Below are 23,097 nucleotides of genomic sequence, written 5' to 3'. Positions count from 1 at the left end.
CTTTGGATTTCCTGTTTTACTATTGAAATAACTTCGAAATTATTTATTTTTTCAATTTGAGAATCGCAGTCATGACTAGTGTTTCTGAAATTGAATAATATTATTGAAACATAAGAAATTGAGGAAGAAATCAAGGTGTCCACTTTACCCCGTTTTTGCTTTACTTTGCAACTCCTACGACGCAGTCTTATGATAATGTGTTTGTTTTTATAATCATTAAATGAACTCGAAACAGTAGATTTGATCAAATTCAACTCATATTACTTAAATGTGGTGTCCATATTGCCCCACCTACTTTTGTTCCCCTACTGTGAACAAAAGATGACGGTACATAAAAACTATATGAGGTATTCCATGCCAAATGAGTCAACGGCTAACCCTTACCCTCTTGAAAATTGATGACGATTTTTTCTACGATTATGGGGCTTGAAAAACTATCTCTCAAATTTTTTCAGATTTTTTTGACAGCCCAGTTCGGAAATATGATTTTTTTCAAATTGTTCCGTTTTTTTACAATAATAACTCGAGTTCTACTCATCTGATTTCGATTTATTGGGGGCAAAATTTTCCTTTTTTTCACCATCTATAAGAATGTTTTTTTTAAAATTATTTTCCAATCTTTAAATGCTGGAAATAACGAATTTTCGAAAAAAAAAAGTTGAAAAACTTGAATTTTGCCAATTACGTCACGGTTGATTATTTGAATTTTTTTTTCAGTAACTTTATAATGAAAACGAAAATTTTGAGCCGTCATACATGTTGGGTTCCATCCAGGATCTATTTTTTTTTTTTATTGTTTCTTTTTAAAATTGCGAAAATTTGGTGAAAACACCTTAAAACGACTAATTATGTATCGAATAAATATGTAATATATAGGTATATGTTTAAATTTACTTCATACTGTTTATAATCAAAGTCAACCAATGACATTTTGGGATATTTTGACCGAATTCGCGGAATTTTGAGAATAAAAAATTAAAAATAAAATAGATCTAAGACGAAACGCGACATATATAACGGCTCAAAATTTTTGTTTTGATTATAGGAATTACTGAACAAAAATTAAAATAATCAATTGTGACGTAATTAGCCAAATTCAAGTGTTTCACCTTTTTTTTCGAAAATTCGTTACTTCGAGCATCTAGAGATTGGAAAAAATTTGGACAAAAAACATTCTTACAGTTGGTGAAAAATGGAAAATTTTGATCCCTAATAAATCGAAATCGGATGAGTAGAGCTCGAGTTATTATTTTAAAAAACGAACAATTGGAAAAAAAAATATCTCCGAACTGGGCTGTCAAAAAAATCTTAAAAAATTTGAGAGATAGTTTTTCAAGCCCCCCAATCGTAGAAAAAATCGCTATCAATTTTCAAGAGGGTGGGGGTCAGCCGTTGACTCATTTGGCATGGAATACTTCATATATAGACATATATTACATTAATCGTTACACTAAATTTTTTAAAAGTGGAATCGATGTTATTTCCTGAAAAATCGATTGTTGTGAACATTTATGTTTTTAAAAAACATGAATTCTTCGATAATCGATGTTTTTTAAAACATCACCCATCCCTACCTCCAACAGAGAGTGAGACCAAAAAACCAGAGGACCAATCGCGTTCTGGTGGCGGCCACCTGTCGGAAGTACATTGGATTTTGCATGCGTACTCGCCATCTGCGCAGTTGAATCGCACCGAAGCCGATGAATACACGATTTGTGTATGTTTGCAGTAGTTTTTTTGGAGCGCCCGTAGTACTATATATTTGCGTATTCCGCAACGCCATACAAACGCGAATGCCAAGATAAATTTCGAAAAATGCCTCTAAGGGCAGTGAATCGGCTAATTTGAGGGAATTCGGATTCATCAGGATCCGGAAATCATCCCGATGGGATGAATACAAAGGTGAGCATTTTTTTAATTGTGCACGCTATCTCGAAAAACTCATCTTATCTCTGCAAGTATCACAGGAGGTTTTTTTTTAATCATCATTTTTTGGGGTTTCCCAGCATTTTTTGGGAGTGGAGGAAGTGTAAATAGGACAAATGGCAGGGGAATTCGACGATGTTGAGGGGTTTGCGGTGGATTTTGAGGATGACATCGCAGGACTCAATGAAAAATTATTGGAGTTATTGAAAAATCCCCCGAAAAGTGGCCAGAATGCACTCTCAGGGACGAATTCGTCGACTGACAATGATGCTGATTGCCAAGTTGAAAATAATTTTTATGAAAATTCAGGGATTGTACACTGCAAGTGTGCTATCGAGTGTGGCTTTGTTAGGGGAAGTCCCGTCCAGCCGAGAAGTTATCCTCAATCTTTACCGCCTATCGGAGTTTTTTGGGATATCGAAAATTGTCCGGTGAGTTATAAAGCTCTCTCGTGATTTTTTTGCTCCTGAAATTTTTTCATTTTAAATTGTTGGCTTTGTTATGGTGATTAGGTGCTGAGGGGAAGATCTGCTGCCGCTGTAGCCCAAGTCATACGAGATAAATTCTTTCATGGGTACAAAGAGGCTGAATTCATCGTTGTTTGTGATGTTAATAAGGAAAATAAACAAGTCATTCAGGAGTTGAATGATGCACAGGTAAAAAATCAGAGATTTTTTAGATCTAGTTAATTTTTTGCTTCCGAATGGAAGCTTTGTAATCGTTTAAATTTAAGATTTGGATTTTTTGTGGTATATCGACTCATTATGATCCAAAAAGTCCGACAATGCAATTTTTAGACCGCGTCTGTATGTATGTGTGTGGTAACGTTTTTCTTTAATTGTTCGCTAATGGATGGATGGGATTGAATTTTTTTTTTTCAAATGTAGTTTTTCAAAAATTTCATTTATCGATTACTTTTGTTTCCGAATAGAAGCTTTGTAATCGTTCATTTTTACGATCTTCTCATTTTGCTCGGGAATGATGTGGAATGTCATGAAACGTCAAGATGTGATGTTTTTAGAAAATGTGTGCATGTGCGGATTTTTCGGAATTTTTTTATAAATCTTCACGAAAAAAAAGTAAAGTCAATGCTAAAAATCTAAAATTTTGTGAAATAATTAGCATTGTTTGAAAGCTCATATGAGTGAAATTTCACCTAATCGATCAAGTAGTTTTTGAGATATAGCAATTTCTCGAAAATCTTTTTCGCTCAATATCTCAAAAAGTACGCGACTGAATTTAATTTTTTCGACATTAAAATATTCTTTATAATAATCTCGAGTGATAATATTTCCACTTAACCAGGAATAACTTGGTAGTAATGCACATTTTTCATTTTTGTCATAAAATCGGTGTAGGCACGATAACTCTTGAAAAATTAGAGGTAAAAAGCTGAAATTCGGTACAATTGTTACTCTTATGGTACTACAGGCTGGTATTGTGGAGAGGTAAAATCGGACTAGTAGTTTAGGAAATATTCAACTTTTTGTGAAAATATGTTTTGCTCAATATCTCCTAAACTACCGGTCAGATTGAAAATTTTTCTTTCAAAATATTCGTCTCGATGTCCTCTATCGACATCAATCAAAATACCAGCTTATACAAAGTTTTCGAGATATTCATGTTTTTCTAATTTTTTCATCTCAGAGTTGATTTGACGTTCCTCAATACACGTAGAAGTTGGAAATAGAATTCAAAATTTTGGGGAATAATTAATACCATTGAGTCACATTAGTGTGTAAAATTTTGGACTGATTGATTCAATACATTTTGGCATAGATCAATTTAACTGCAAACAGTTTTTGGCAAAAAATGAAACATCGTCATTCTATCAATAATTTTCGTATCTGTATGCCTTAAGAAGTCATCTACCATAAAATTATATTCTTTTTTGCTTCATATCATGGCAGTGTTTAATGCTGTGACAGACACAAATGGGTAGAGGATCGTACATTTTGAGGGTCGAATTCTGTAACGACAGGGATTTTTACAGTTTAGGAGCTTTAAGGGTCAGATGTTCTGAGAGTGAATTTTCTTTTTCATAATTACCAATTATGCTCTTACTATCCACCATGCAGGTGGTTAGGGATTAATAACATTGAACACATTTGGGAAAATTAAGACTCTTGAAAACATTTATAAACAAACAAACAAAGAAATGAAAATAGAATATCCATTAGTTTAGCAGGTGTGATTATAGATATACTATCTTTGGTATGAAGAATAATAAATTATTCCATAGTGTAAATACCATCATTGGAAAATTGAACAGTACGAAAGAGGGACACTGGAGAAGAATAATATTAGAAATAACAAATAACTGACCATTCAAACAAATGAAAATAACTATAAAAATAATAACGGAAATCGGCGTAGAAAAAAATATAGGAAATTTTCCAAGAAGGATTTTCAGGGAAATTTATCATAGAACCATTGCGACAGATCCATTCGGAAGCTTATTACCAATGAAATTAGTAGAAAGAGAAAGAAGCAAAAGACTAAGAACGAATAAAATAACGGTCTGTCGCTTCTGTCGAATAGGCTCGTGACCCTGTTTGTTTTGATTGTGCAATCATAATTTTTAGGGACACCTGCGTGATGTAAAATCCAGTGAAAATTGTGATATATTTTAGATTATGAAGGTGGAAAAACAATCGAGATAACGTGCGAAAGATAATCTATCCGGGCCTTAAACAATTGTTTTTATCGTTATCGTCAACAATGATCGGTCGCGCATACACACACACGCACATGCATACATACATCCGGACATGGTCTAAAAATAGCACATTCCAACTCCTGAAGCCAAAATTAGTTATCCTGACACAAAGAATTGGAAACTTGGGTTTTAACGAATACAATGCTTCCATTCGGAAGCAATAATTTACCTCTCGGCAATTATCAACTTCCCGTTTTTCAATCCAAACAAAACTTCTTTTTTGAAAATATATTTGTCTCCCAGTGTAGGCTCGAGATATTCATGAAGAATTAACAATAAATGAAATTTGACTCATCTTAATTTACTACTTCACTTCAGATTTTACTCGTTAGTTTAAAATTATTGTTATTACTTGCAGGTAAATTTGATTCATGTAGCAGCCACCTACAAGAACGCAGCTGACGAGAAATTGAAACAATCTATACGGAGATTCGCTGACATACACGGAAGTCCAGCTGCGATTATCCTGATTTCGAGTGATATAAATTTCGCTGCAGACCTGAGTGATCTCAGGCACCGTAAAAGAATACATGTTATTTTATTGCACAATGAAAATTCATCCGAGGCACTTATACACTGTGCCAACGAGCACTACAACTTTATGGAACTCATGGAGCCACTACCAACCAGAACGCCAGCCAAGGTATTTGAATGCCGCATTATGTTTTACATTAGAATGTTTGTAAAAAATCGCAATCACTCCAAAAAATTTCCCATTTATTTGAACTGATGAAGAGAATTATCTTCTTCATGTTGATGAGTATTTCAATCCACTGATACGAGGTAATTATTTCCACCAGAAATGTAGTAAAAATGATAAAAAGAATGATTTTCTTCATTTTTATGCGTATTCCAATCCGCTGGTACAAGGTGATTATTCATATAAGAAATGTAGTAGATCATTTGCACCGAATGTTGGCGTTAACATGAGTTTATGGACCTTCAGGTTTTAAATATCTGCATTATTTTCCTGAGTACCCCACGCTTTTCTTGGCAGTTGGATTCAGTATATTGTTTCACAATACCCTCTATTTTCATTATTATTTTCAGAGTCTTCGATAAGTCTTTTGAATTGTCAATTTGTAAATGAATCTCATAAAAGCCGACGTATAATAAAACAATTGTTTATTTCTTATCGATAAAAGTACACTGAGGGAAAAAAAATTTGATAGTACTCTATTAAGAAATTTATACATCGGAAATTTTCAAGAGAAAAGCATCTTAAACTGATTATAAGAAAAAAATACTTCCGTTAAGAGATTTTGTAATTGTCCGAAAATAGAGGGCAATTGGTTCAGAACAAGAAAGCGACTTCTCAAACAGAGTCAAGTGGTTTTTGCATTAAGGGGAGACTACTATGAGTTTTAAAAGTCATGGGTTATTGGAGTGAGACTTTTCATACGTTGAAGATCGATTATATAGATCTGAAAACGAATAATTAGTGCACAAAAAAAATTTTTTATTCTTCGTTTGCCCGAAAACGCTTAAAATGCTAAAAACAGTCCAGGGCCTCCAATTTTTGAGCTGCAAAAGATTTTGTTTTCAAAATTTTGGTAAAATGTGTGGAACAACAATTACGAGCCAGTTTTTTGGAATTCGACTCTTACACAGCTGATTTCGGTTTTTTTCATATAATAAAAAAATTCACTATTTGTGTAAAAAAATACAAAAAAAGTAAATTTAGCCATGTAAAAGGCGTTTAAAAAAAAATAGCTCGTAATTGTTATTCCACATATTTTTTTGAAAATTTTGAAAAATAAATCCTTCGTAGCTCAAAAATGNGACTTCTCAAACAGAGTCAAGTGGTTTTTGCATTAAGGGGAGACTACTATGAGTTTTAAAAGTCATGGGTTATTGGAGTGAGACTTTTCATACGTTGAAGATCGATTATATAGATCTGAAAACGAATAATTAGTGCACAAAAAAAATTTTTTATTCTTCGTTTGCCCGAAAACGCTTAAAATGCTAAAAACAGTCCAGGGCCTCCAATTTTTGAGCTGCAAAAGATTTTGTTTTCAAAATTTTGGTAAAATGTGTGGAACAACAATTACGAGCCAGTTTTTTGGAATTCGACTCTTACACAGCTGATTTCGGTTTTTTTCATATAATAAAAAAATTCACTATTTGTGTAAAAAAATACAAAAAAAGTAAATTTAGCCATGTAAAAGGCGTTTAAAAAAAAATAGCTCGTAATTGTTATTCCACATATTTTTTTGAAAATTTTGAAAAATAAATCCTTCGTAGCTCAAAAATGGGAGGCCCTGGACTTTTTTTGGCATTTTAAGCGTTTTCGGGCAAACGAACAATAAAAAAATTTTTTTTTGCACTAATTATCCGTTTTTAGATCTAAATAATCGATCTTCAACGCATGAAAAGTCTCACTCCAATAACCCACGACTTTTAAAACTCATAGTAGTCTCCCCTTAAAATAGTTTGACTTAATAAAATTCCTTTGCGTCATGTGCTGGGCAGTAGCAATAAAAATCCACAAAAATTAGAATAATTACATTGTATTACGTTTCGAATGCTCAAGGCATTCTATTGCTTCTTAGGTGCAATAGCTAGCAATAGCGCATTTATTAATTTTGTCTTCATGATTTCATTTAGAATAAAGAATAAAGGATAGAATAAAGTATGCATCTGAGGAGGAATGCTGCTGACCTGAACATGGCCCAATAAAACATAAAATTTAGAACGTCAATTGCAGTGCAATATTTTTTATTTGGGATTAAAAAACTATTGAATAAATTGATTCAAGTAGACTTGCTTCGAAAAATCACTTCGTTATCATAAACAAATTGTCCTTTGCACATGAAAAAATTCAGTAGAAAAACTTAGCGAATTCACTTGAAAATTCTACAGGAATTTTCTAGAAATTCTATTGACATTCTATTAAAATTCTAGGGAATTCTCGTTAAAATTCTGTTCGTTTTTCGCGCTCATTCTATGAGATATTTGATAATAAAAAGTCAATAGATTTCGATTTTTCTATATGAATATTCTTTTGGATTTTTTTCTATAAGAATACTTGGGCATGAATTTGAAGTTTTTTTACTCGGATCCTGTAATGCAAAACAAAACAAAATATAGCAGAAAAAACTTGGAAAATCCATGCCCAATAATTTTAGTAGAAAAAATCTCAAGGAAAAAATTCAAACAGAAAAATCGAAATTGATTAACTTTTTCCTAACAAATATCTAATAGAATCTGCCCAAAAAACAAATTGAATTTCATCGAGAATCCCCAAGACTTTTAATGGTATGCCCACAGGATTTCTAGAGAATTTCAATAGAATTTTCTAGCGAATTCGCTAAGGTTTTCTATTAAATTTTTTTTTTTTTTTTTTTTTATGCTTATTTTATATCGCTTCGAGTCTGATGAGACTATATGGCGATTGATCAAGACTTTAAAAATGGTTAGATCTCACCATTCTACCCGGCCAGGAATCGAACCTGGAACCTATCCGTTGTGAGGCAACGGCCTTAACCACTACGCCAGGCCACCGGGCTTTTCTATTAAATTAAAGCACAAAGTCTTTAACAGAAGTAAAATATTTTCTTCTTGAAAATTTTTAAACTGAGTTTCCTGATAGAATTGACCAGTCAGCTTTTTCCGTTACATCCCTATTTTAGATAAATAAAAAGCTTTCGAATAAAACCAAATCAAATAAAAATATTTATGATTGCAGGTTAGTGAGCCCTACGATCTTCTGATCAGCAACCTCCCCAAGGACAAAGGTCTGACATCCATAAGAAGACGTCTAAGGCGTCTCTCCGACAACTGTGGAGGTCGTGTAATCGGCATAAATTCAAACGCCGCGATAATACGTTTCAGCTCCCAGGATTCAGCCGACAGGTGAGAAACCCCATTCGAATAATTCCCGCACTTCTGCCCCCTTTTGGCCCCTGCCAATGAAATTCAACCAAAATCTCCGCGCTCGTGGATTCAGCCCACCGCAGGGTGGGGGCAAAGTATATAAATATGGGTCCATTTCTTCTCAGCCATCAGCAATGTAACGACAATCACTAATGGAACATCGTGCACGGATTTAATTTTGCTTAACGTACTAGCATTGCTGAAACAATTTTACGATTTTAAAGAGCACATTGGCACATGTAATTTTCTCGTAGAGTCATTACAGTTATTATTTTATTTATCAGTTAAATATTTCAGTTACAGTATTTATGTTGAAGATTTTTCGTACTTTGTTGATTATTTCTTTGTTACATTTTTCGTATTCAATGAATTGGAAGAGTGTGTGTTGCATGGGTGAGTCCAATTCCGTAACTAAGTGGTTTAAATATCATGAATAGACATCCAATATGAACCTTTGTTGAGTAGCTCCGGATTTTCTCGAGGGAGAGATCCTCGTCCCCATGAGATTCCGAGATATTTCTCAGAATCTATCTCATTAAAAAGTCGACTCATCTGTTCTTATATTTTATTATTGATATTTCTACATTTTGAATCCATCACCCATCGTTTTTATACACTTTTTTCCATCAATGTTCGAACGGTCGTTGACTCGGTTGTGGTCACACGAGGCGAATGAACGTTGAGGATGTTTGAAAACGCCTGGAGGTCACTGACAATAACAGATTCTTTCTCATTTCCTCTAGAGCACAAAAGCGCATGGATGGTGAGCCAGTTTTTGATGCAAAAATTACTGTGAGATTTCTCAAGGAGAAAGGCAACCGAAAAGCTCAAGGTAAAAACATCATTCTAAAAACTAGACTGACTCTGAAGCAAATCGATAAATTCTTATGGGGACTTTATTTTGGAAATCTCAATTCACTCTGTAGAAAAGTCCTCTTGAGACTTCCATTATCTCCCAGATTCAAAGATATTCATTATAAATTTTCATGAGAATTTCATTTTCGAAAGAATCAATGACCCGATAGATTAAATCAGCTGAACAAGTTTTTGGAGATTAAAAATTAAAAATTATAATCGATTTTGCGAAACGAAAAGCCCAAGATAATAACCACAAATCGAAGGGTAATTCGAATGTGTCAGTTATTCGTTGAATTTAAATTCTTTGTTGGAGTCAACACACTTGTTTTCTTATTGAGTGGGGATCCCTTTTATTCTCCCACTCGACTCTGTTTTCGGTCAGTATTCTGAGGACCCTTTGTTTTGTTTGTAGAAAGCAGCTCGACCCTTGATTTGACGAGTGAATCTGGAGCTGTTACCGGCTCACCTGTACAAATGTATAGCGCGAATTCGGCCATTGGTGTTAGGAGTTTGCCGGGCACATCACATTACAATTCATCGTCACCTGTTGTTGGAGGCTTCACGGGATGGAATGGCATGCATTGTGCTCCAGTTAATCATCATTCGGGGTAAGCAAAATTACGACTGATGCAAGTTCATTGATATTCCATTTTTTACTGTATTATCGTGGGGTTGAAAACGCTTTGCTCCAACATTGAGAAAAATATTTCTAATATCTGAAATATATCGACACCTTGAGGATATTCAAGTATTTTTTACAGTTTGGCACAGACCACGCTATAGATTCAACAATGTGAATAAATTTGTTACGATTCCGAACAAATTATTTTTATGGTGCAGCATTGATTGTTTGTAAATAATTTATATGAAATGCTCGTAATTTCCAAAAATTGCAATTTTTTAATTATTTCATCAATGTTCCTCCAAAGGTAAGTAAACTTTCTAGTTTTTTTCCGATTTTTAAAATGTTTTCTAATGGTTCAATATCGAGATTCAAATTTAGACCTGCAAAGTTTAAATAATAAAATAATTGTAGAATGTCGGGAAGCTTTAAATTTTTAAGTTTAAAATATTCTTGTGCTCAAGTATAATTTTGTCGCAAACGAACTCACTCAAATCGCGTAGAAGAATCTTCAATCTTCGAGCATTTATTGTTTTTGATTTTTTTATGCACTGCCGATGTTTCAACATGTAATATATCCATTATGTATGGAACGTGGAGGGATAGTGATAAATGAGAATTTATTCGAGTTCCGTGAAACGCAAACATTTGGAGAGTTAAAGATATCCAATTTTCTTTCACAGTTTCTTTCAGACCTCTCTATAGATTCAACCATTTTCAATCATCAATTTTGTCAATTGATTTGCGTGAAAAAAATTAAAAAAAAAATCATGAATATTCAGCGTCATTCAAGTTACATCTTGTACAGAATTATTATTTTTTTCAACATTCGTTGTTTTGAAAACTTTTGGAAACCTTATTTTTTAGGCATGAAATGGATTTCTGGTAAAATTCGAAATATAAATAAATTTGTTACGATTCGGAACAAATGATTTTTATGATGGAAAATTTATAGTTTATAAATAAATTCAAATTATTTCATCAATTTTCTTCCAAAAGTAAATTTTCTATTGTTTTTCAGATTTTTAAAATGTTTTCTAATAATTCAATATCGACATTCAAATTCAGATCTGCAATATTTAATTAATAAAATCATTGTAAAATGTCAGGAAACTTATGGTCAATGGTGATGTTGGTTGTCTTTTTTTATTTTGATAATCTGAAATATTTTCCAATTGCCATTCGGTTTTACATACGCCTGGAACCTCTAAAAATTATGATTATGTGATTCAAAAAATGTTGAAAAAAATTGAACATTTTCAAAAAGCATTTTCGAATAATCGTGGGAAATAAACCCAATAGATAGGAAATTGCAAATTAATAATCCACTGTATGCAATGGCTGCATGGTTATCATTTATCACAGTAGCCAATGGCTGTCAAATCGTTAGTTGCAATGATCAATTATCCATTTACAATTTTTTTCGTGGAAAAACCGCATTTGAAGAGTGGACGAATTCAAGATGTGAAAACACCGAACCTGAATTTTATTTCAGAATTTTCTTTCAACATTTGGTATTTTGCCATGAAGCCCTTACAGTATTTTTTTCACTTCTGTTAGTTTCGAATGACGAAAATCCGAGAACGAGTTCTAGAGTCATGGGTTGATTGTATAAATCCCCGGTGATTCGAACAATGACCCCGTTTGATCTTATCTGACGAAACTAAATAATTAAAATAGTATAAGCCTAACTTAAATTTTGAAAATGAAAATCTAAAATAAATTCTAAATGGAAGTTGATATGAATAAAAATGTTATGGTTGAGTTTCGTGCTCAATTGGCAGTCTAGTATTATTGATAATAATTAATTCCGAAGTAGCAAAATAACATAGAGTCTTACGAGAAAATAATTTTTTTCGAGATTAAAAAAATCTCAAAAAATTACAAAAAAATAAAATAAAAACTTTATGCCTGATACAAAAATGATCGTCACTGTCAAACTTTTGTGATAAAATTTTCTGCGTGCTCGAAATGTCATGTTATGTCGAAACACCCTAGTTCAACGTAAGACTGTTGTTTAAAAAAATAATTGAAGAAAGAATTTGATGGATCATTCTCTTGCACTCAGCAATGATGAATAATTTTTTTTGGCTTCTTGAATTTATTTTTTCTCATTACACTCAACGACTCAACTGGAGTTTATTCATCCTACTTTAATCCAGTTGTTTTAAATAGAAAATTATTGAAAAAACTCTAAGTAAGTGACAATCTCATACGAATCACTACATGTTTCAGAATTTACAAACATCAAATTTAAATAAATTCCTCAAGGATCAGCATTAATCAAATTACACTCTGAGGAAATACCTACTTCTCTTTTGGACATTCCCTCCCCAGAAATGAGTAATAGCAATTATTTAAACTTTTGGAAACTTTACTTTTGGCATGAAGTCGATTTTTGCTGAACGTCTAAATGTGAAAGAATTCCTTACCATCGCCAATATAATTTTCAGTGTTAAAAGTCCTTTTGTCATAAACCATCTACTAAAAAGTTCATAATCTGATCCCGCATTTTCTCCATATTATAAAAATTCCAATCGATTTCTGGTAATAAACATTTGATACTTAAAATTAAGACTCCGAAATTAAGGGTTATGAGGGTCAGAATAAGGGTCACGAGGGTCAAAATAAGGATTATGAGTGTCAGAATAAGGGTCACGAGGGTCAAAATAAGGGTTACAACGGTAAATTTAAGGATCTAAATAAGTATCACAAGGATCAGATTAAGGGTTACAAGGGTCAGATTAAAGATTCAAATGAAGGTCACAAGTGTCAGATTAAGGATCACAAAGGTTAGAATGAGGGTCCAAATAAAGGTCATGGGGGTCAGAAACTAAGGTTTACAAGGGTCAAAATAAGGGTCTCAATGTCACTTTATTGTAAAAATCCAAACCGACTTTTGATGATGAAAGTTTGGTGTTCGAATTTAAGACTCCATAATTAAGGGTCATGAGGGTCAAAATAAGGGTTATGAAAGTCAGAATACGGGTCACGAGGGTTAATATAAGGGCCACAAGGGTCAAAATAACGGTCACGAAGGTCAGATTAAGGGCCTACATAAGGGTAACAAGCGTAAGATTAAGGGTCTGAATAAGTGTCATAAGGATGAGATTAAGCGTTACAAGGGTCAGAGTATAGGTCCAAATGAGGGGCATGGGGGTCAAAAACCAAGGGTCAGAAACTAAAGGTCACCAGAGATCAAAATAAGGATTACGAGAGTTATAATGAGGGTCAGATTAAGGATCCAAATGAGGGTCACAAGGGGCATGCGGGGCAAAAACCAAGGGTCAGAAACTAAAGGTCACCAGAGATCAAAATAAGGATTACGAGAGTTATAATGAGGGTCAGATTAAGGATCCAAATGAGGGTCACAAGGGGCATGCGGGGCAAAAACCAAGGGTCAGAAACTAAAGGTCACCAGAGATCAAAATAAGGATTACGAGAGTTATAATGAGGGTCAGATTAAGGATCCAAATGAGGGTCACAAGGGGCATGCGGGGCAAAAACCAAGGGTCAGAAACTAAAGGTCACCAGAGATCAAAATAAGGATTACGAGAGTTATAATGAGGGTCAGATTAAGGATCCAAATGAGGGTCACAAGGGGCATGCGGGGCAAAAACCAAGGGTCAGAAACTAAGGGTTACCAGGGTCAACATAAGGGTCCAAATAAAGGTCATGAGGGTCAGAAACTAAGGGTTACAAGGGCCAAACTAAGGGGCTCAATATCTCTCTATATTTAAAAAATCCACAACTTTTGGTGCTCTAATTAAGCCTCTTCATTTCTGGCCCTTAATTTTATTAAGAGTCAGAAATGAAGGATCAAAATAAGGGTCACGAGGGGTATAAAGAGGGTTAGAATGAGGGTCACGAGGGTCAGAATAAGGATCATGAGGGTCATATGGGGGTTTTGGCGAGCGAAGCGAGCAGGAGGCGTAGCCTCCTAATCAAAAAATAAAAAACAAACATTTGTATTTAAGTCATGCTTCGTTACCCACTTCACTGCATATCCAATTAACTCTCAATCAACCAAAAAAAAAAACATTGATAAATTCCAGAGGGATGCCACCAGCCCCAATGTACGTAAACCGTTCCTACTCGAACACCGCTGACACAATGTACAACAGACCGCTCACAGAGCCCCCACGTGGTCACTCCCCGGTGGTCTGGCCAGTGGTGGGTCCCCAGTACGGTCGTTCCTGGGAGGATCCCTACAGGATGAACGCTCAAAAGCCCTTCAACAAGCGTTCCCAACTCCCCCCAAACCGAGACGCTACCCAAGCCACCTTATCCAGCACTCCAGAGGGCATGAGACGTATTCGTGGTGTCCACAGTACTCTCAACCACACAGCACCCGAGTGGAACATGCCACGACCCTCGTACTGTCCCCTGCCACCCTCGAGTGCCTTCAACAGCTCAACCTACTGTCCAAATGCCTACAAACGTGGCAGCTCGTCCCCCCTGTTCATGAATCAAGGCAGAGATCATTCAAATGGACAGTGGAATGGACAGGGTCAACACATTCAGCCCATGAGAAATGCAAAGACGCCATCGCCATATGGGAACTGTGGAATGCTCCCAATGGCTCAACCGTCTAATCGCACATCACCTTATCAACACAGTGAGTCTGAAGAAGAGGTCGAGAGGTTCTTCAACCCCATCAATAATCGGAACAATTGTCCTGTGGCTAATGTTGCCTACACACCCATCGAACTTCAAGTCACTAATTTGGATCAGAGCATGGAGCCCAAGGAAATGAAACGTATTTTGTCCTGCATTTTCATGGAGCACATTCACGTCATTCATGTCTCTGTGTTCATGCAGTCTGATGGGAATTTTGCTGCCAGTGTCAAGGTGCCATCGCTCCAGGAGGCTCAGTACGCTATTTCTCAGCTGCACAGGCGCAAGGTTGGGTACAAGAGGATATTGATATCATATGCACACACTGGGGGCCCGAACCCTCAGCTGGTGAGATCGCAGATTGTTATGCTACTGCAGGAAGTCCCTGGGCACAAATTACCACTCTTCAAGTTCAGGGAGATGTACGAGAGTCGGTTTATGATATCTATTAGTGTCTCGGAGCTGTATAAGATGAAGGATGTCTGCATTGTTACGGAGGATCCCAGTGGGAGGATGGTAGCACTCAATCCTGATCATAGGAATACGCCGTCTCCTTGTCTTGGGAGTGTTACGCAGGTAATGTTTTCATGGGTTTTACGAGGATCTGGGGATTATTGTTGGACTGCGCTGATTGAGGTAGGGGAGAGTGGGGCAAAATGAAACAGTCGAAAGACGACAGTTTGACGCAATTCAAGCAAACAAATTTTTCCTATTAAATTTTTTTTTATTTACTTTTGTTTATCAACTTTTTTTAATTCTTTAGAGTACTGATGAAAATAATAATTTTCCATTCAGTAGAATGGAAAATTATTTCAGGAATACATAAGAATAAAAAAAAGTTAATAAACAAAAGTTGATGAAAAAAAAAAATTTAGTAAAAAAAATTTGTGCTTGAATTGCGTCAAACGGTCGTTCTTCGACTATTTCATTTTGCATCACTCTCCCGTATATAAATTTGAAAAATTCTCAATTTCACCATTCTCTTGCAACTATTGCTAATCTATAATTTCTCTAAATTAAAACACTATCAACTCCTCATGTTTAATTACCACTTCGAATATCACCAACTCAAGAATAACTTTCCGTTTACTCAAAGAAAAACAGAAAGAATAGAAAGACCATACTGTGATGTAAAATCCCAAACAATAAAATGTCAATATTAGAACATCAAGAGCATAAATTCTTCGAAAATTGAAACTCACAACTATCAAATATTTTATAAATTGCCTTCATGTCAATTTCTCTGTCTCACAATTCAAATTGTCCATAACGGAAAGTTACAACGCAAAATTGAAAAGTAAGAAGAACAAATAATCAAGAAACCCAATAATCACCTATCACAGGTTTCCACAGAATCAACCACTGCACACATTTAATTGGAAATTTTTTTCTCGGAATGTTGGAGTTTTTTCTTGGTTTGTGGTGACCGGATACTTGACTGAAAGGAGTTTTTTTTCTAAATGTTTAATGGAAGCGATTGGAGAAATAATAGAAAAGTCTGATGAATTGACTCGCCTCTCCTTGCCAATCGAACCAATTTCATGGGAAAGTGTTGAAAGATTTTTTTTTAGTTGAATAAATTTCCCACAGAGAATGTTTTTCGCCATTTCCTCTGAGAATCCCACCCTTGAGATAATGACATTCTAGCGAACGGGCCCTTCGCGCCCGTTGTTCGATTCATTTATACTATTTTATTTTATTTCCATTCCCGTCTTCACAATTGGATTAATTTAATTTTATCCATTCTTATTCTTATTATATATATATTTTTCCTTCATTCACAAGTTACATTGTATGAAGAGGAATTATATAAAGATCAATCAAAAGTGGTTTTTTTGTGATCAAAACAAACACGCAAAACAAAAGTCATTTGGAATCTCATTCGGGTAATAGAAAAATCTCTCCATGTATTCCTGAAAATTTTTAAAATCTTTTTTTCCTTCATATGGTAAAAGGGTATCGGTACTTCTCATTCCTATGGTCGGATTCCAATTATTATTATGGAGAAGAAATGGAAAAAGCATCAAAAAGAGTTAATCGGCTAGAAAAGGTTTTGTTTCCTTCTTTTATGTCCGCTGGAACTTCGAATTACTTTTTTTCTTCAAGTATTAGAGAGATATGAATATTTCAGCGAGAATAAATTGATAAAATGGAAAAAAAGTGAACGGAAAGAACTAAAAAAATTAATGTTTCAATTTCTCCGGACAGTTTTAAAATCGATTTTTTTTTCGAATAATGAAAGAATACCCATAAATTCGATTTCTATCCTTGTCTTTTGATCGAATACATAGAATAAATGACAGAAATTGAGAATTGGAGACTAAAAATTTTATCGGATTATTATTATGTAATAATTAAACAAAAAATAACAGTCCACCCAATTTGCGTTTCATCACTCCACAACCGCATCATCGACAATTCTAAACGGGAATTTAAATATCTATATTTTTAATGATGACAATAATGTGCCGAGTCTGAGTAATCTCCACCAAGAGTTGAGCTGATTGTTCCTCATGGTTGAGATAACGTGATCATTGCTAGAAGCGAATCATTAACATCTGAATAAATACTTCTCGTTTCTCCAATTCATTCTGCAAAAAATATGTTCAATAAAAAAGTTTTCTCTTCATTTCCCATAATAGGACGGATCCCTGGAACTGCCATTCTGTACAATTCACATGCAGAAACCAGTGTCCGACAAGGGCTGGGCTGAACAGGAGATGGCATCCCTCCCAAACGTCATGATTCCCCTCGAGTTCCTCGCGACACGTGTCGAACAACTCCTATCCTCTCACAGCGGAAGTCTACCACTCCCAAGTCTGCCAACTTGCTACGAGGGTGTGTTTCAGGAAGCACTGAACGTCGATGAAAACGGTGTACCTCTCGAGCACTTGGTATCCTGTGTCCCTTCAGTCGAACTGAGACAGGGGATTGGAAGTGTGAAGTACCTCGTTTGGGTGGGAGACAAGGGACACGACGACAGTCATGAGGAGATCACCAAATGCGTCAGTCCACCACTCGCCAATCAGCTGGCTCTCTTCAGCAGGGAGCTCGTAGATTTGCTGAAGACAGCTCCACACTGTCAGTTGCCTTTCAACCGATTCATTCCTGCCTATCATCATCACTTTGGGAGACAATGCAGAGTCGCTGATTATGGATTCACTAAACTGATTGATTTGTTGGAGGCGTTGACACATACTGTGCAGGTAAATAGAAAGAAATCTCAATACTTGATTGACTAATAAGAAGGAACAAGTTGAAGATTATTTAACTGTCAATTGATTGCAATCATTTTGGATTGTAAGAGCTGCACTGAAAAAAAAAATTATTTTGAGAACATGATTCTTCTCGAAAAATTAATCTGCAAAAATTAGTTTAAGGAAAGTCAGGGGATATTGGAGAAATAAGTCCGACGTTTACTAAAATGTCGTAGTGCTACGTTTACAAATAAACAAATACATGAAAATAAGCAAAATGTCAGTCAGTAGTAACATAGGATCTGCCAAACGCAAGAAGATTTGTTCATTTGTGAGCATGCAAATTGCTTACGTACCAATTCTGGTATAAATTAAATGAAAAAATGATGCTATCCAAATTATCTTCAAACTTCGATAAAATGGGATTGGAATAGTATTTTTCTGTTCTGCTTCTCACGATTTCTCCTCTGGGAATTGGTATTACATACTTCCCAAACTCGAAAACTTGAAAATCACTACAAAAAAATCTTGTCCCGGGCTGTTGTAATGGTTTTTTTTTACTCGTGTGGTCGCCAACGTCACGTGAGTAAAAAATCCCATCGCAGCAACTCGGAAAATTTTTTTTTCATGCATAATTGAATTAAAAATTTACTTTGAGAGAAATTTTAGAAAAAATCAAAATTTACCAAAAATTATCATCAAAATCAAACCAACGTATAAAGCTATCGTAATAGTCGTCTAACTCCAACAGGGCGGCATTGGAACCAATATTTTGAGTTGTGATTGAATCAAATTAATTCAACTTCTCATTTTTCATGAATTCTCATTTCCAAAAAATACAAAATTTGTGAAAATTATTCTACAAATTAAACAACGATTATTACTATCGCCTTCATCTTCGAACTCGGTCAAAGGGACATCGAAATCATTTTTTAAACCGTAATTCAATGAATTCATAACTTTTTTTTAAATTATCGTAAGTCAATCAATTTTTGAAAAAATTCTAAAATTGTAAAAATTAATATATGAATTAAACTTCTATTAACGTCAATAGATACACTGAGAGAAAAACAAATAAGTTCTCAAACAAGTCTTGTTTGGGCCAGCAAAATTGTTAGTTTAAAATTACAAAAAAAAATAGTTTGGTTCGAATTTGAAAGTCTCAAACATGAAAAATTGCTCTGCTTTCAACAATAACGGAATATTGGGCTAAAGAGGCGGATCATTTACACAAGACGGTGCCTTTTCAGGATAAAAACATCTTTAAAAAGGGAAATTTATCAAGAAATATTGTGTCCTTACGTTACAAGATTGCTGTCATATCATTATTATTATTTCATTTAAAAATTCATTTTTTGTCCGTTACTATTGAATAGCCAAAACGACAAACTACTATTCCTTGTTTCATACACAACGAGTATTTGCCAGGAGCAAAATCCATATGGGAGCATCGAATAACGAAGAAGTAGTTCTAGGAATTACATTTCTTGCTTGCACAGAGAATAAAATTTGGTTGAAGAGAATAAATCTATTTTCGCAATAACAATTTTCAATCTCGGCGCATGTTTGGCACACAAAAATCTTTTTTTGATCATTTTCAACAACCGTTTTAGTTGGCACAAGTAAGACTTGTTTGAGAACTCTGCTATTTTTCTTTCAATGTATTTCAAAACACCATTTGTGACAAAATCTCCGAAAAATAAAATTTTTATTTCTACTCACCTGAAAGTGCATGGGCGAGAAAAACAAATAAGTCATTAGCGAACAATTAAATGAAAAATTGGTCACATACGTATATCCATACTGACAGGATCTAGGGGTTGCATTTTCGATCTTTTTGGATCATAATGGGTTGATACAACCCAAAAAATCCAAAGCTGAAATTTGAACAATTACACAGCTTCCATTCAGAACCAAAAATCCCTTGACCTATCACCCTCTTTTTTAAACCTCTCCAACTCCACAATTTTTAAACCTATCTAAAAAAATTCTTTTCTCCTTATCTGAAAGGTAATGGGCGAGGGAAACAAGCGCGTGGTGACCCTCTCCCACCGTGCCCAAGTGCGTCGCTTCACGTCAGACCTCCTCCGAGTCCTGAAGGCCCAAGCCAGCAAGCAGATAACGCTCTCCGAGTTCCCCAGCGTCTACGCAAGAGTTATCGGAAAACCATGGGACGTCGTAGACTACGGGGTCTGCGACATCCACGACATCCTCCACGAGGTCTCCGAGAACACAGTGGTCGTGACCACCTGCAACGACTCCGACAAACTCATCTCCATTCCAAAACGCGAGCAAACCCCCGAGGAAATAGAACGAACGAAACAATTCGCCGTCGAAGTTGTGGAGTTGCTTCGTCACGCCCCCCAGTGCAGCATGCAGTTCAACAAATTTGTTCCCTCGTATCACCACCACTTTGGCCATCAATGTCGTGTCTCCGACTATGGTTTCACGAAGCTCATCGAACTCTTCGAGGCAATACCCCATGTCGTGAACATTGAGGATGCAGTTAATGGCGAGAGACGCATAAGTCTCACCGAAAAAGAAGGACTTCGAGTTTTGGGTGAGCAGATAAGCAAGCTCGTCCTTAAAACTCGAGGCGGTCTCGCCATTCCCAGTATAGCCCAGGCATTTCTACGTCAATTTGGCTACATGCTGCGTCCCGAGTTCTTCGGTTGTAGTTCAATGCTACAACTAATGGAGAAACTAGACGATACTGTTAAAATCATTCAGGGATCAAGTTCACCGGTGGTTGTTCTCGTGGACAAATCCCACGTACAATTGCTGGGCCTCCAGTGTCGTCGGATTCTGGTGGACCAGAGCCAGCAGAAGATGACGTTAAAAGACTTCAAGATTGCTTACAACGATTTATACGGGACATCCTGTAACATAAATGAATTCAAGCACGATCTCTCGGAGATTGTTAAATTCACTGGTGAGGGGGATAATGAGTCTATCCAACTAACTCCACTTCAATGTTTAGCCTGCAACATTTACAAGATTCTTATGAGTCACGGGGGGAGACTTAGTCTCCAGAAATTCGAGGCTGGGTATCTGAACGCTTTTAAAAAGAGTTTGAACCCAGCTCAGTACGGTTTTTCCACCCTGTCGGCTCTTTTTCAAGCATTGCCATGCACAGTTACTATTAAAGAGACTCGCACCAAGAAGAAGAACCTCTTCTTGAGTAAAAAATTGGCAATGGCGGGCATCCCATTGCCCTCGAACTTTTTATCTCCTCACAGAGATAACAATTCTAGCAGTGAATCGTTAGAGAGCGATCAAAGGATCGACAGCACTGAGAATGCAAATGCTGACAAATGGACGGGCAAAGATGTTACAGTGTGGAACGATAGGAGGAATAATACTTTATGGAAGAAGGATAATCACTGGGGGTTATCCACCTGTGAGAGGTCCCTCAAGTGGTCCATCCTCGAGAGCAGTGGCGAGTCCTTCTTCAAGAGCTTGATAAACACCCCAACATTGAAGAAGGATCTGCCCAAGCCACCCAAGCCAGATACCCCTCCTAATGATGACAAGGACACTTGGCAGTCGTCAGTCTGGGCGACACCACCAAATTTCAATCACGATCTTGGTGGCAGAACTGTTGAGGTCCCTCCGATCAATCTTCCCAATTGGAATCAAATTGATGATGATGATTCAGTGTCGAATCTACTGTCTCCAACGAAAAATCTACTGCCAGCAGCTGCTAATCCACTCAATCCCAGAACTTCACCTTTCTATTCCAACAAGCATTCTGTTATAGCTCCACATCCCTCTGAATTACCACTGCCATCACTAACTCTGGCACCCAGACGTGGCATACATTCCAATAATGATATGTTGGACTCTAGGTTACTGGGAAATTCCCTGGAAGTTCACAGTCCAACTAATTCGGAGAATTACAGTATTTCGGAGAGTGAGTCTTCAGATGCACTCAATACCACTCCCAGCAAGAAAATGTTTACTGGCAAACGTCGACTTGCTGCACAGTTCAATCAACCGTTGGATTGAGGTGGGGAGGACGATGCTGAGGCATTAATTTGAGTTTGTGGTAGGTATTTTCTTTTGTTGTTGAAGAAAATGAGAGAACATTGGATTGAGTTCAGGAGTTTTCAGAGAATTTGAGATATATTTGGGTTTGGATGGAAAATGTTGTAAGGGGTAATGTCTCATTCATGACATCTGCTTGTTACCAGATTTATAACGATGAGGATCATGATTTTAGTATTGATAATTTGCCTTCGTGAGATTCACTCGTTATTGAATAGTACCTAACATTTTTTCCAGACTGTGATATACAATATGTACGTAATGGATTTTTCGTTTTTAATTGAAACAGGTAGGATCAGTTTTCGAGGGTATCTTTTGAATTTTAGTTATTATGATTCCACTGGTATTGGTTGATGAGTTTGAGAGATTTTTTCGGGGTGAAGCGATACAATAGGATGATCTTTTGATGAATATCTTTGTTAGTCTGATGCCAATCGTCAGTAAATTTTGTAGAAATAAAGACACTTGGTGCAGGAAAAATCAGTTTTTTAAAAGTATCTCTGGATTTAGGGCGGATAGGGACATTTTCTTAAGAATTTTCACGACCATTTCGCTTTTCATGGAAAAATTTAGGAAAATTGCAGGGAAATTCAATTGAATTTTTATTGAACTTCATTTTTTTGTTAATGTAAATGTTCAATAAAAAAATATTTCATGAAGAAAATGAATAGAATTTGATTTTTCTGTACAATTTATTCTACTGATATATTTTCTGCGGAAATTTTTCGGCTCAATTTGGAGTGGAGAAACAAATAGAATGAAAATAAAATGTCTCAATGGAAACAGTTGTGTAGAAATATCAAAAACTGCTGATTATTTTCATAAAATAGTTTTTATTGAACACTCTATTTAAAGAATGAACAGTGAAACTGTGAAATTGCTCTTACATTCTGAGATATTGTCTTCACACTCCAAGAGAATTTTCAACCGAGAATCGATTTATTCTGTTCTGTCACATCACTACGGAATTAAATAACCAGCAAGAGTTCAGATACTTATCATAAGTATTCCATTTCCATTTTTTATAAATCATTCGTATATTCTTATGCATTGGTCTCCTTTTTAAATTGATGATGCTTTTGTCACATTACCTGATGTCAGAAAGACAGCGAAAAAGGATCTTACGAAAGTACATGAAATTTTCTTCTAATTCGAAATTAAAAAATCATTGGAAAAGAGTTCCGTAATTTTTCCTCTTCGGTGTAAATTAGAGAAAATTCCAATTGTTTCCTTGA

The 23,097-nt window shown here is 35.6% G+C and overlaps 1 protein-coding gene across 2 annotated transcripts; it reads left to right on the top strand.

The window, feature by feature from the left end:
* Nucleotides 1-1,727: 1,727 nt before the first annotated feature.
* Nucleotides 1,728-22,489, top strand: LOC107044218 (meiosis regulator and mRNA stability factor 1). Of its 2 annotated transcripts, XM_015266019.1 has the most exons (10): nt 1,728-1,902; nt 2,007-2,357; nt 2,439-2,582; nt 5,004-5,288; nt 8,334-8,500; nt 9,265-9,353; nt 9,792-9,987; nt 14,057-15,194; nt 17,261-17,824; nt 19,826-22,489. In XM_015266019.1, exons 2-10 carry the CDS (start codon nt 2,043-2,045, stop codon nt 21,821-21,823), a joined length of 4,896 nt encoding a protein of 1,631 aa, XP_015121505.1. In that variant the 5' UTR covers nt 1,728-1,902; nt 2,007-2,042; the 3' UTR covers nt 21,824-22,489. The 2 variants fall into 2 exon arrangements, with proteins under 2 accessions (XP_015121505.1, XP_015121506.1); XM_015266020.1 differs by lacking the exons at nt 1,728-1,902; nt 2,007-2,357; nt 2,439-2,582; nt 5,004-5,288; nt 8,334-8,500 and adding an exon at nt 8,668-8,914.
* The last annotated feature ends 608 nt before the right edge of the window (nt 22,490-23,097 follow it).

The sequence above is a fragment of the Diachasma alloeum genome, unplaced genomic scaffold (assembly GCF_001412515.2).
Source record: "Diachasma alloeum isolate Michigan unplaced genomic scaffold, Dall2.0 Dall_scaffold_00689, whole genome shotgun sequence".
Classification (NCBI taxonomy): Eukaryota; Metazoa; Arthropoda; class Insecta; order Hymenoptera; family Braconidae; genus Diachasma; species Diachasma alloeum.
This window is presented reverse-complemented; position numbering and strand designations above follow the sequence as displayed.

Bases quoted from the DNA above. Each gene is read 5' to 3' on its own strand.
- LOC107044218 (XM_015266019.1), top strand. From the start codon at position 2,043: ATGGCAGGGGAATTCGACGATGTTGAGGGGTTTGCGGTGGATTTTGAG. The intron at 2,583-5,003 runs GTAAAAAATCAG...TATTACTTGCAG, and splicing joins AGGAGTTGAATGATGCACAG to GTAAATTTGATTCATGTAGC. The intron at 8,501-9,264 runs GTGAGAAACCCC...CATTTCCTCTAG, and splicing joins TCCCAGGATTCAGCCGACAG to AGCACAAAAGCGCATGGATG.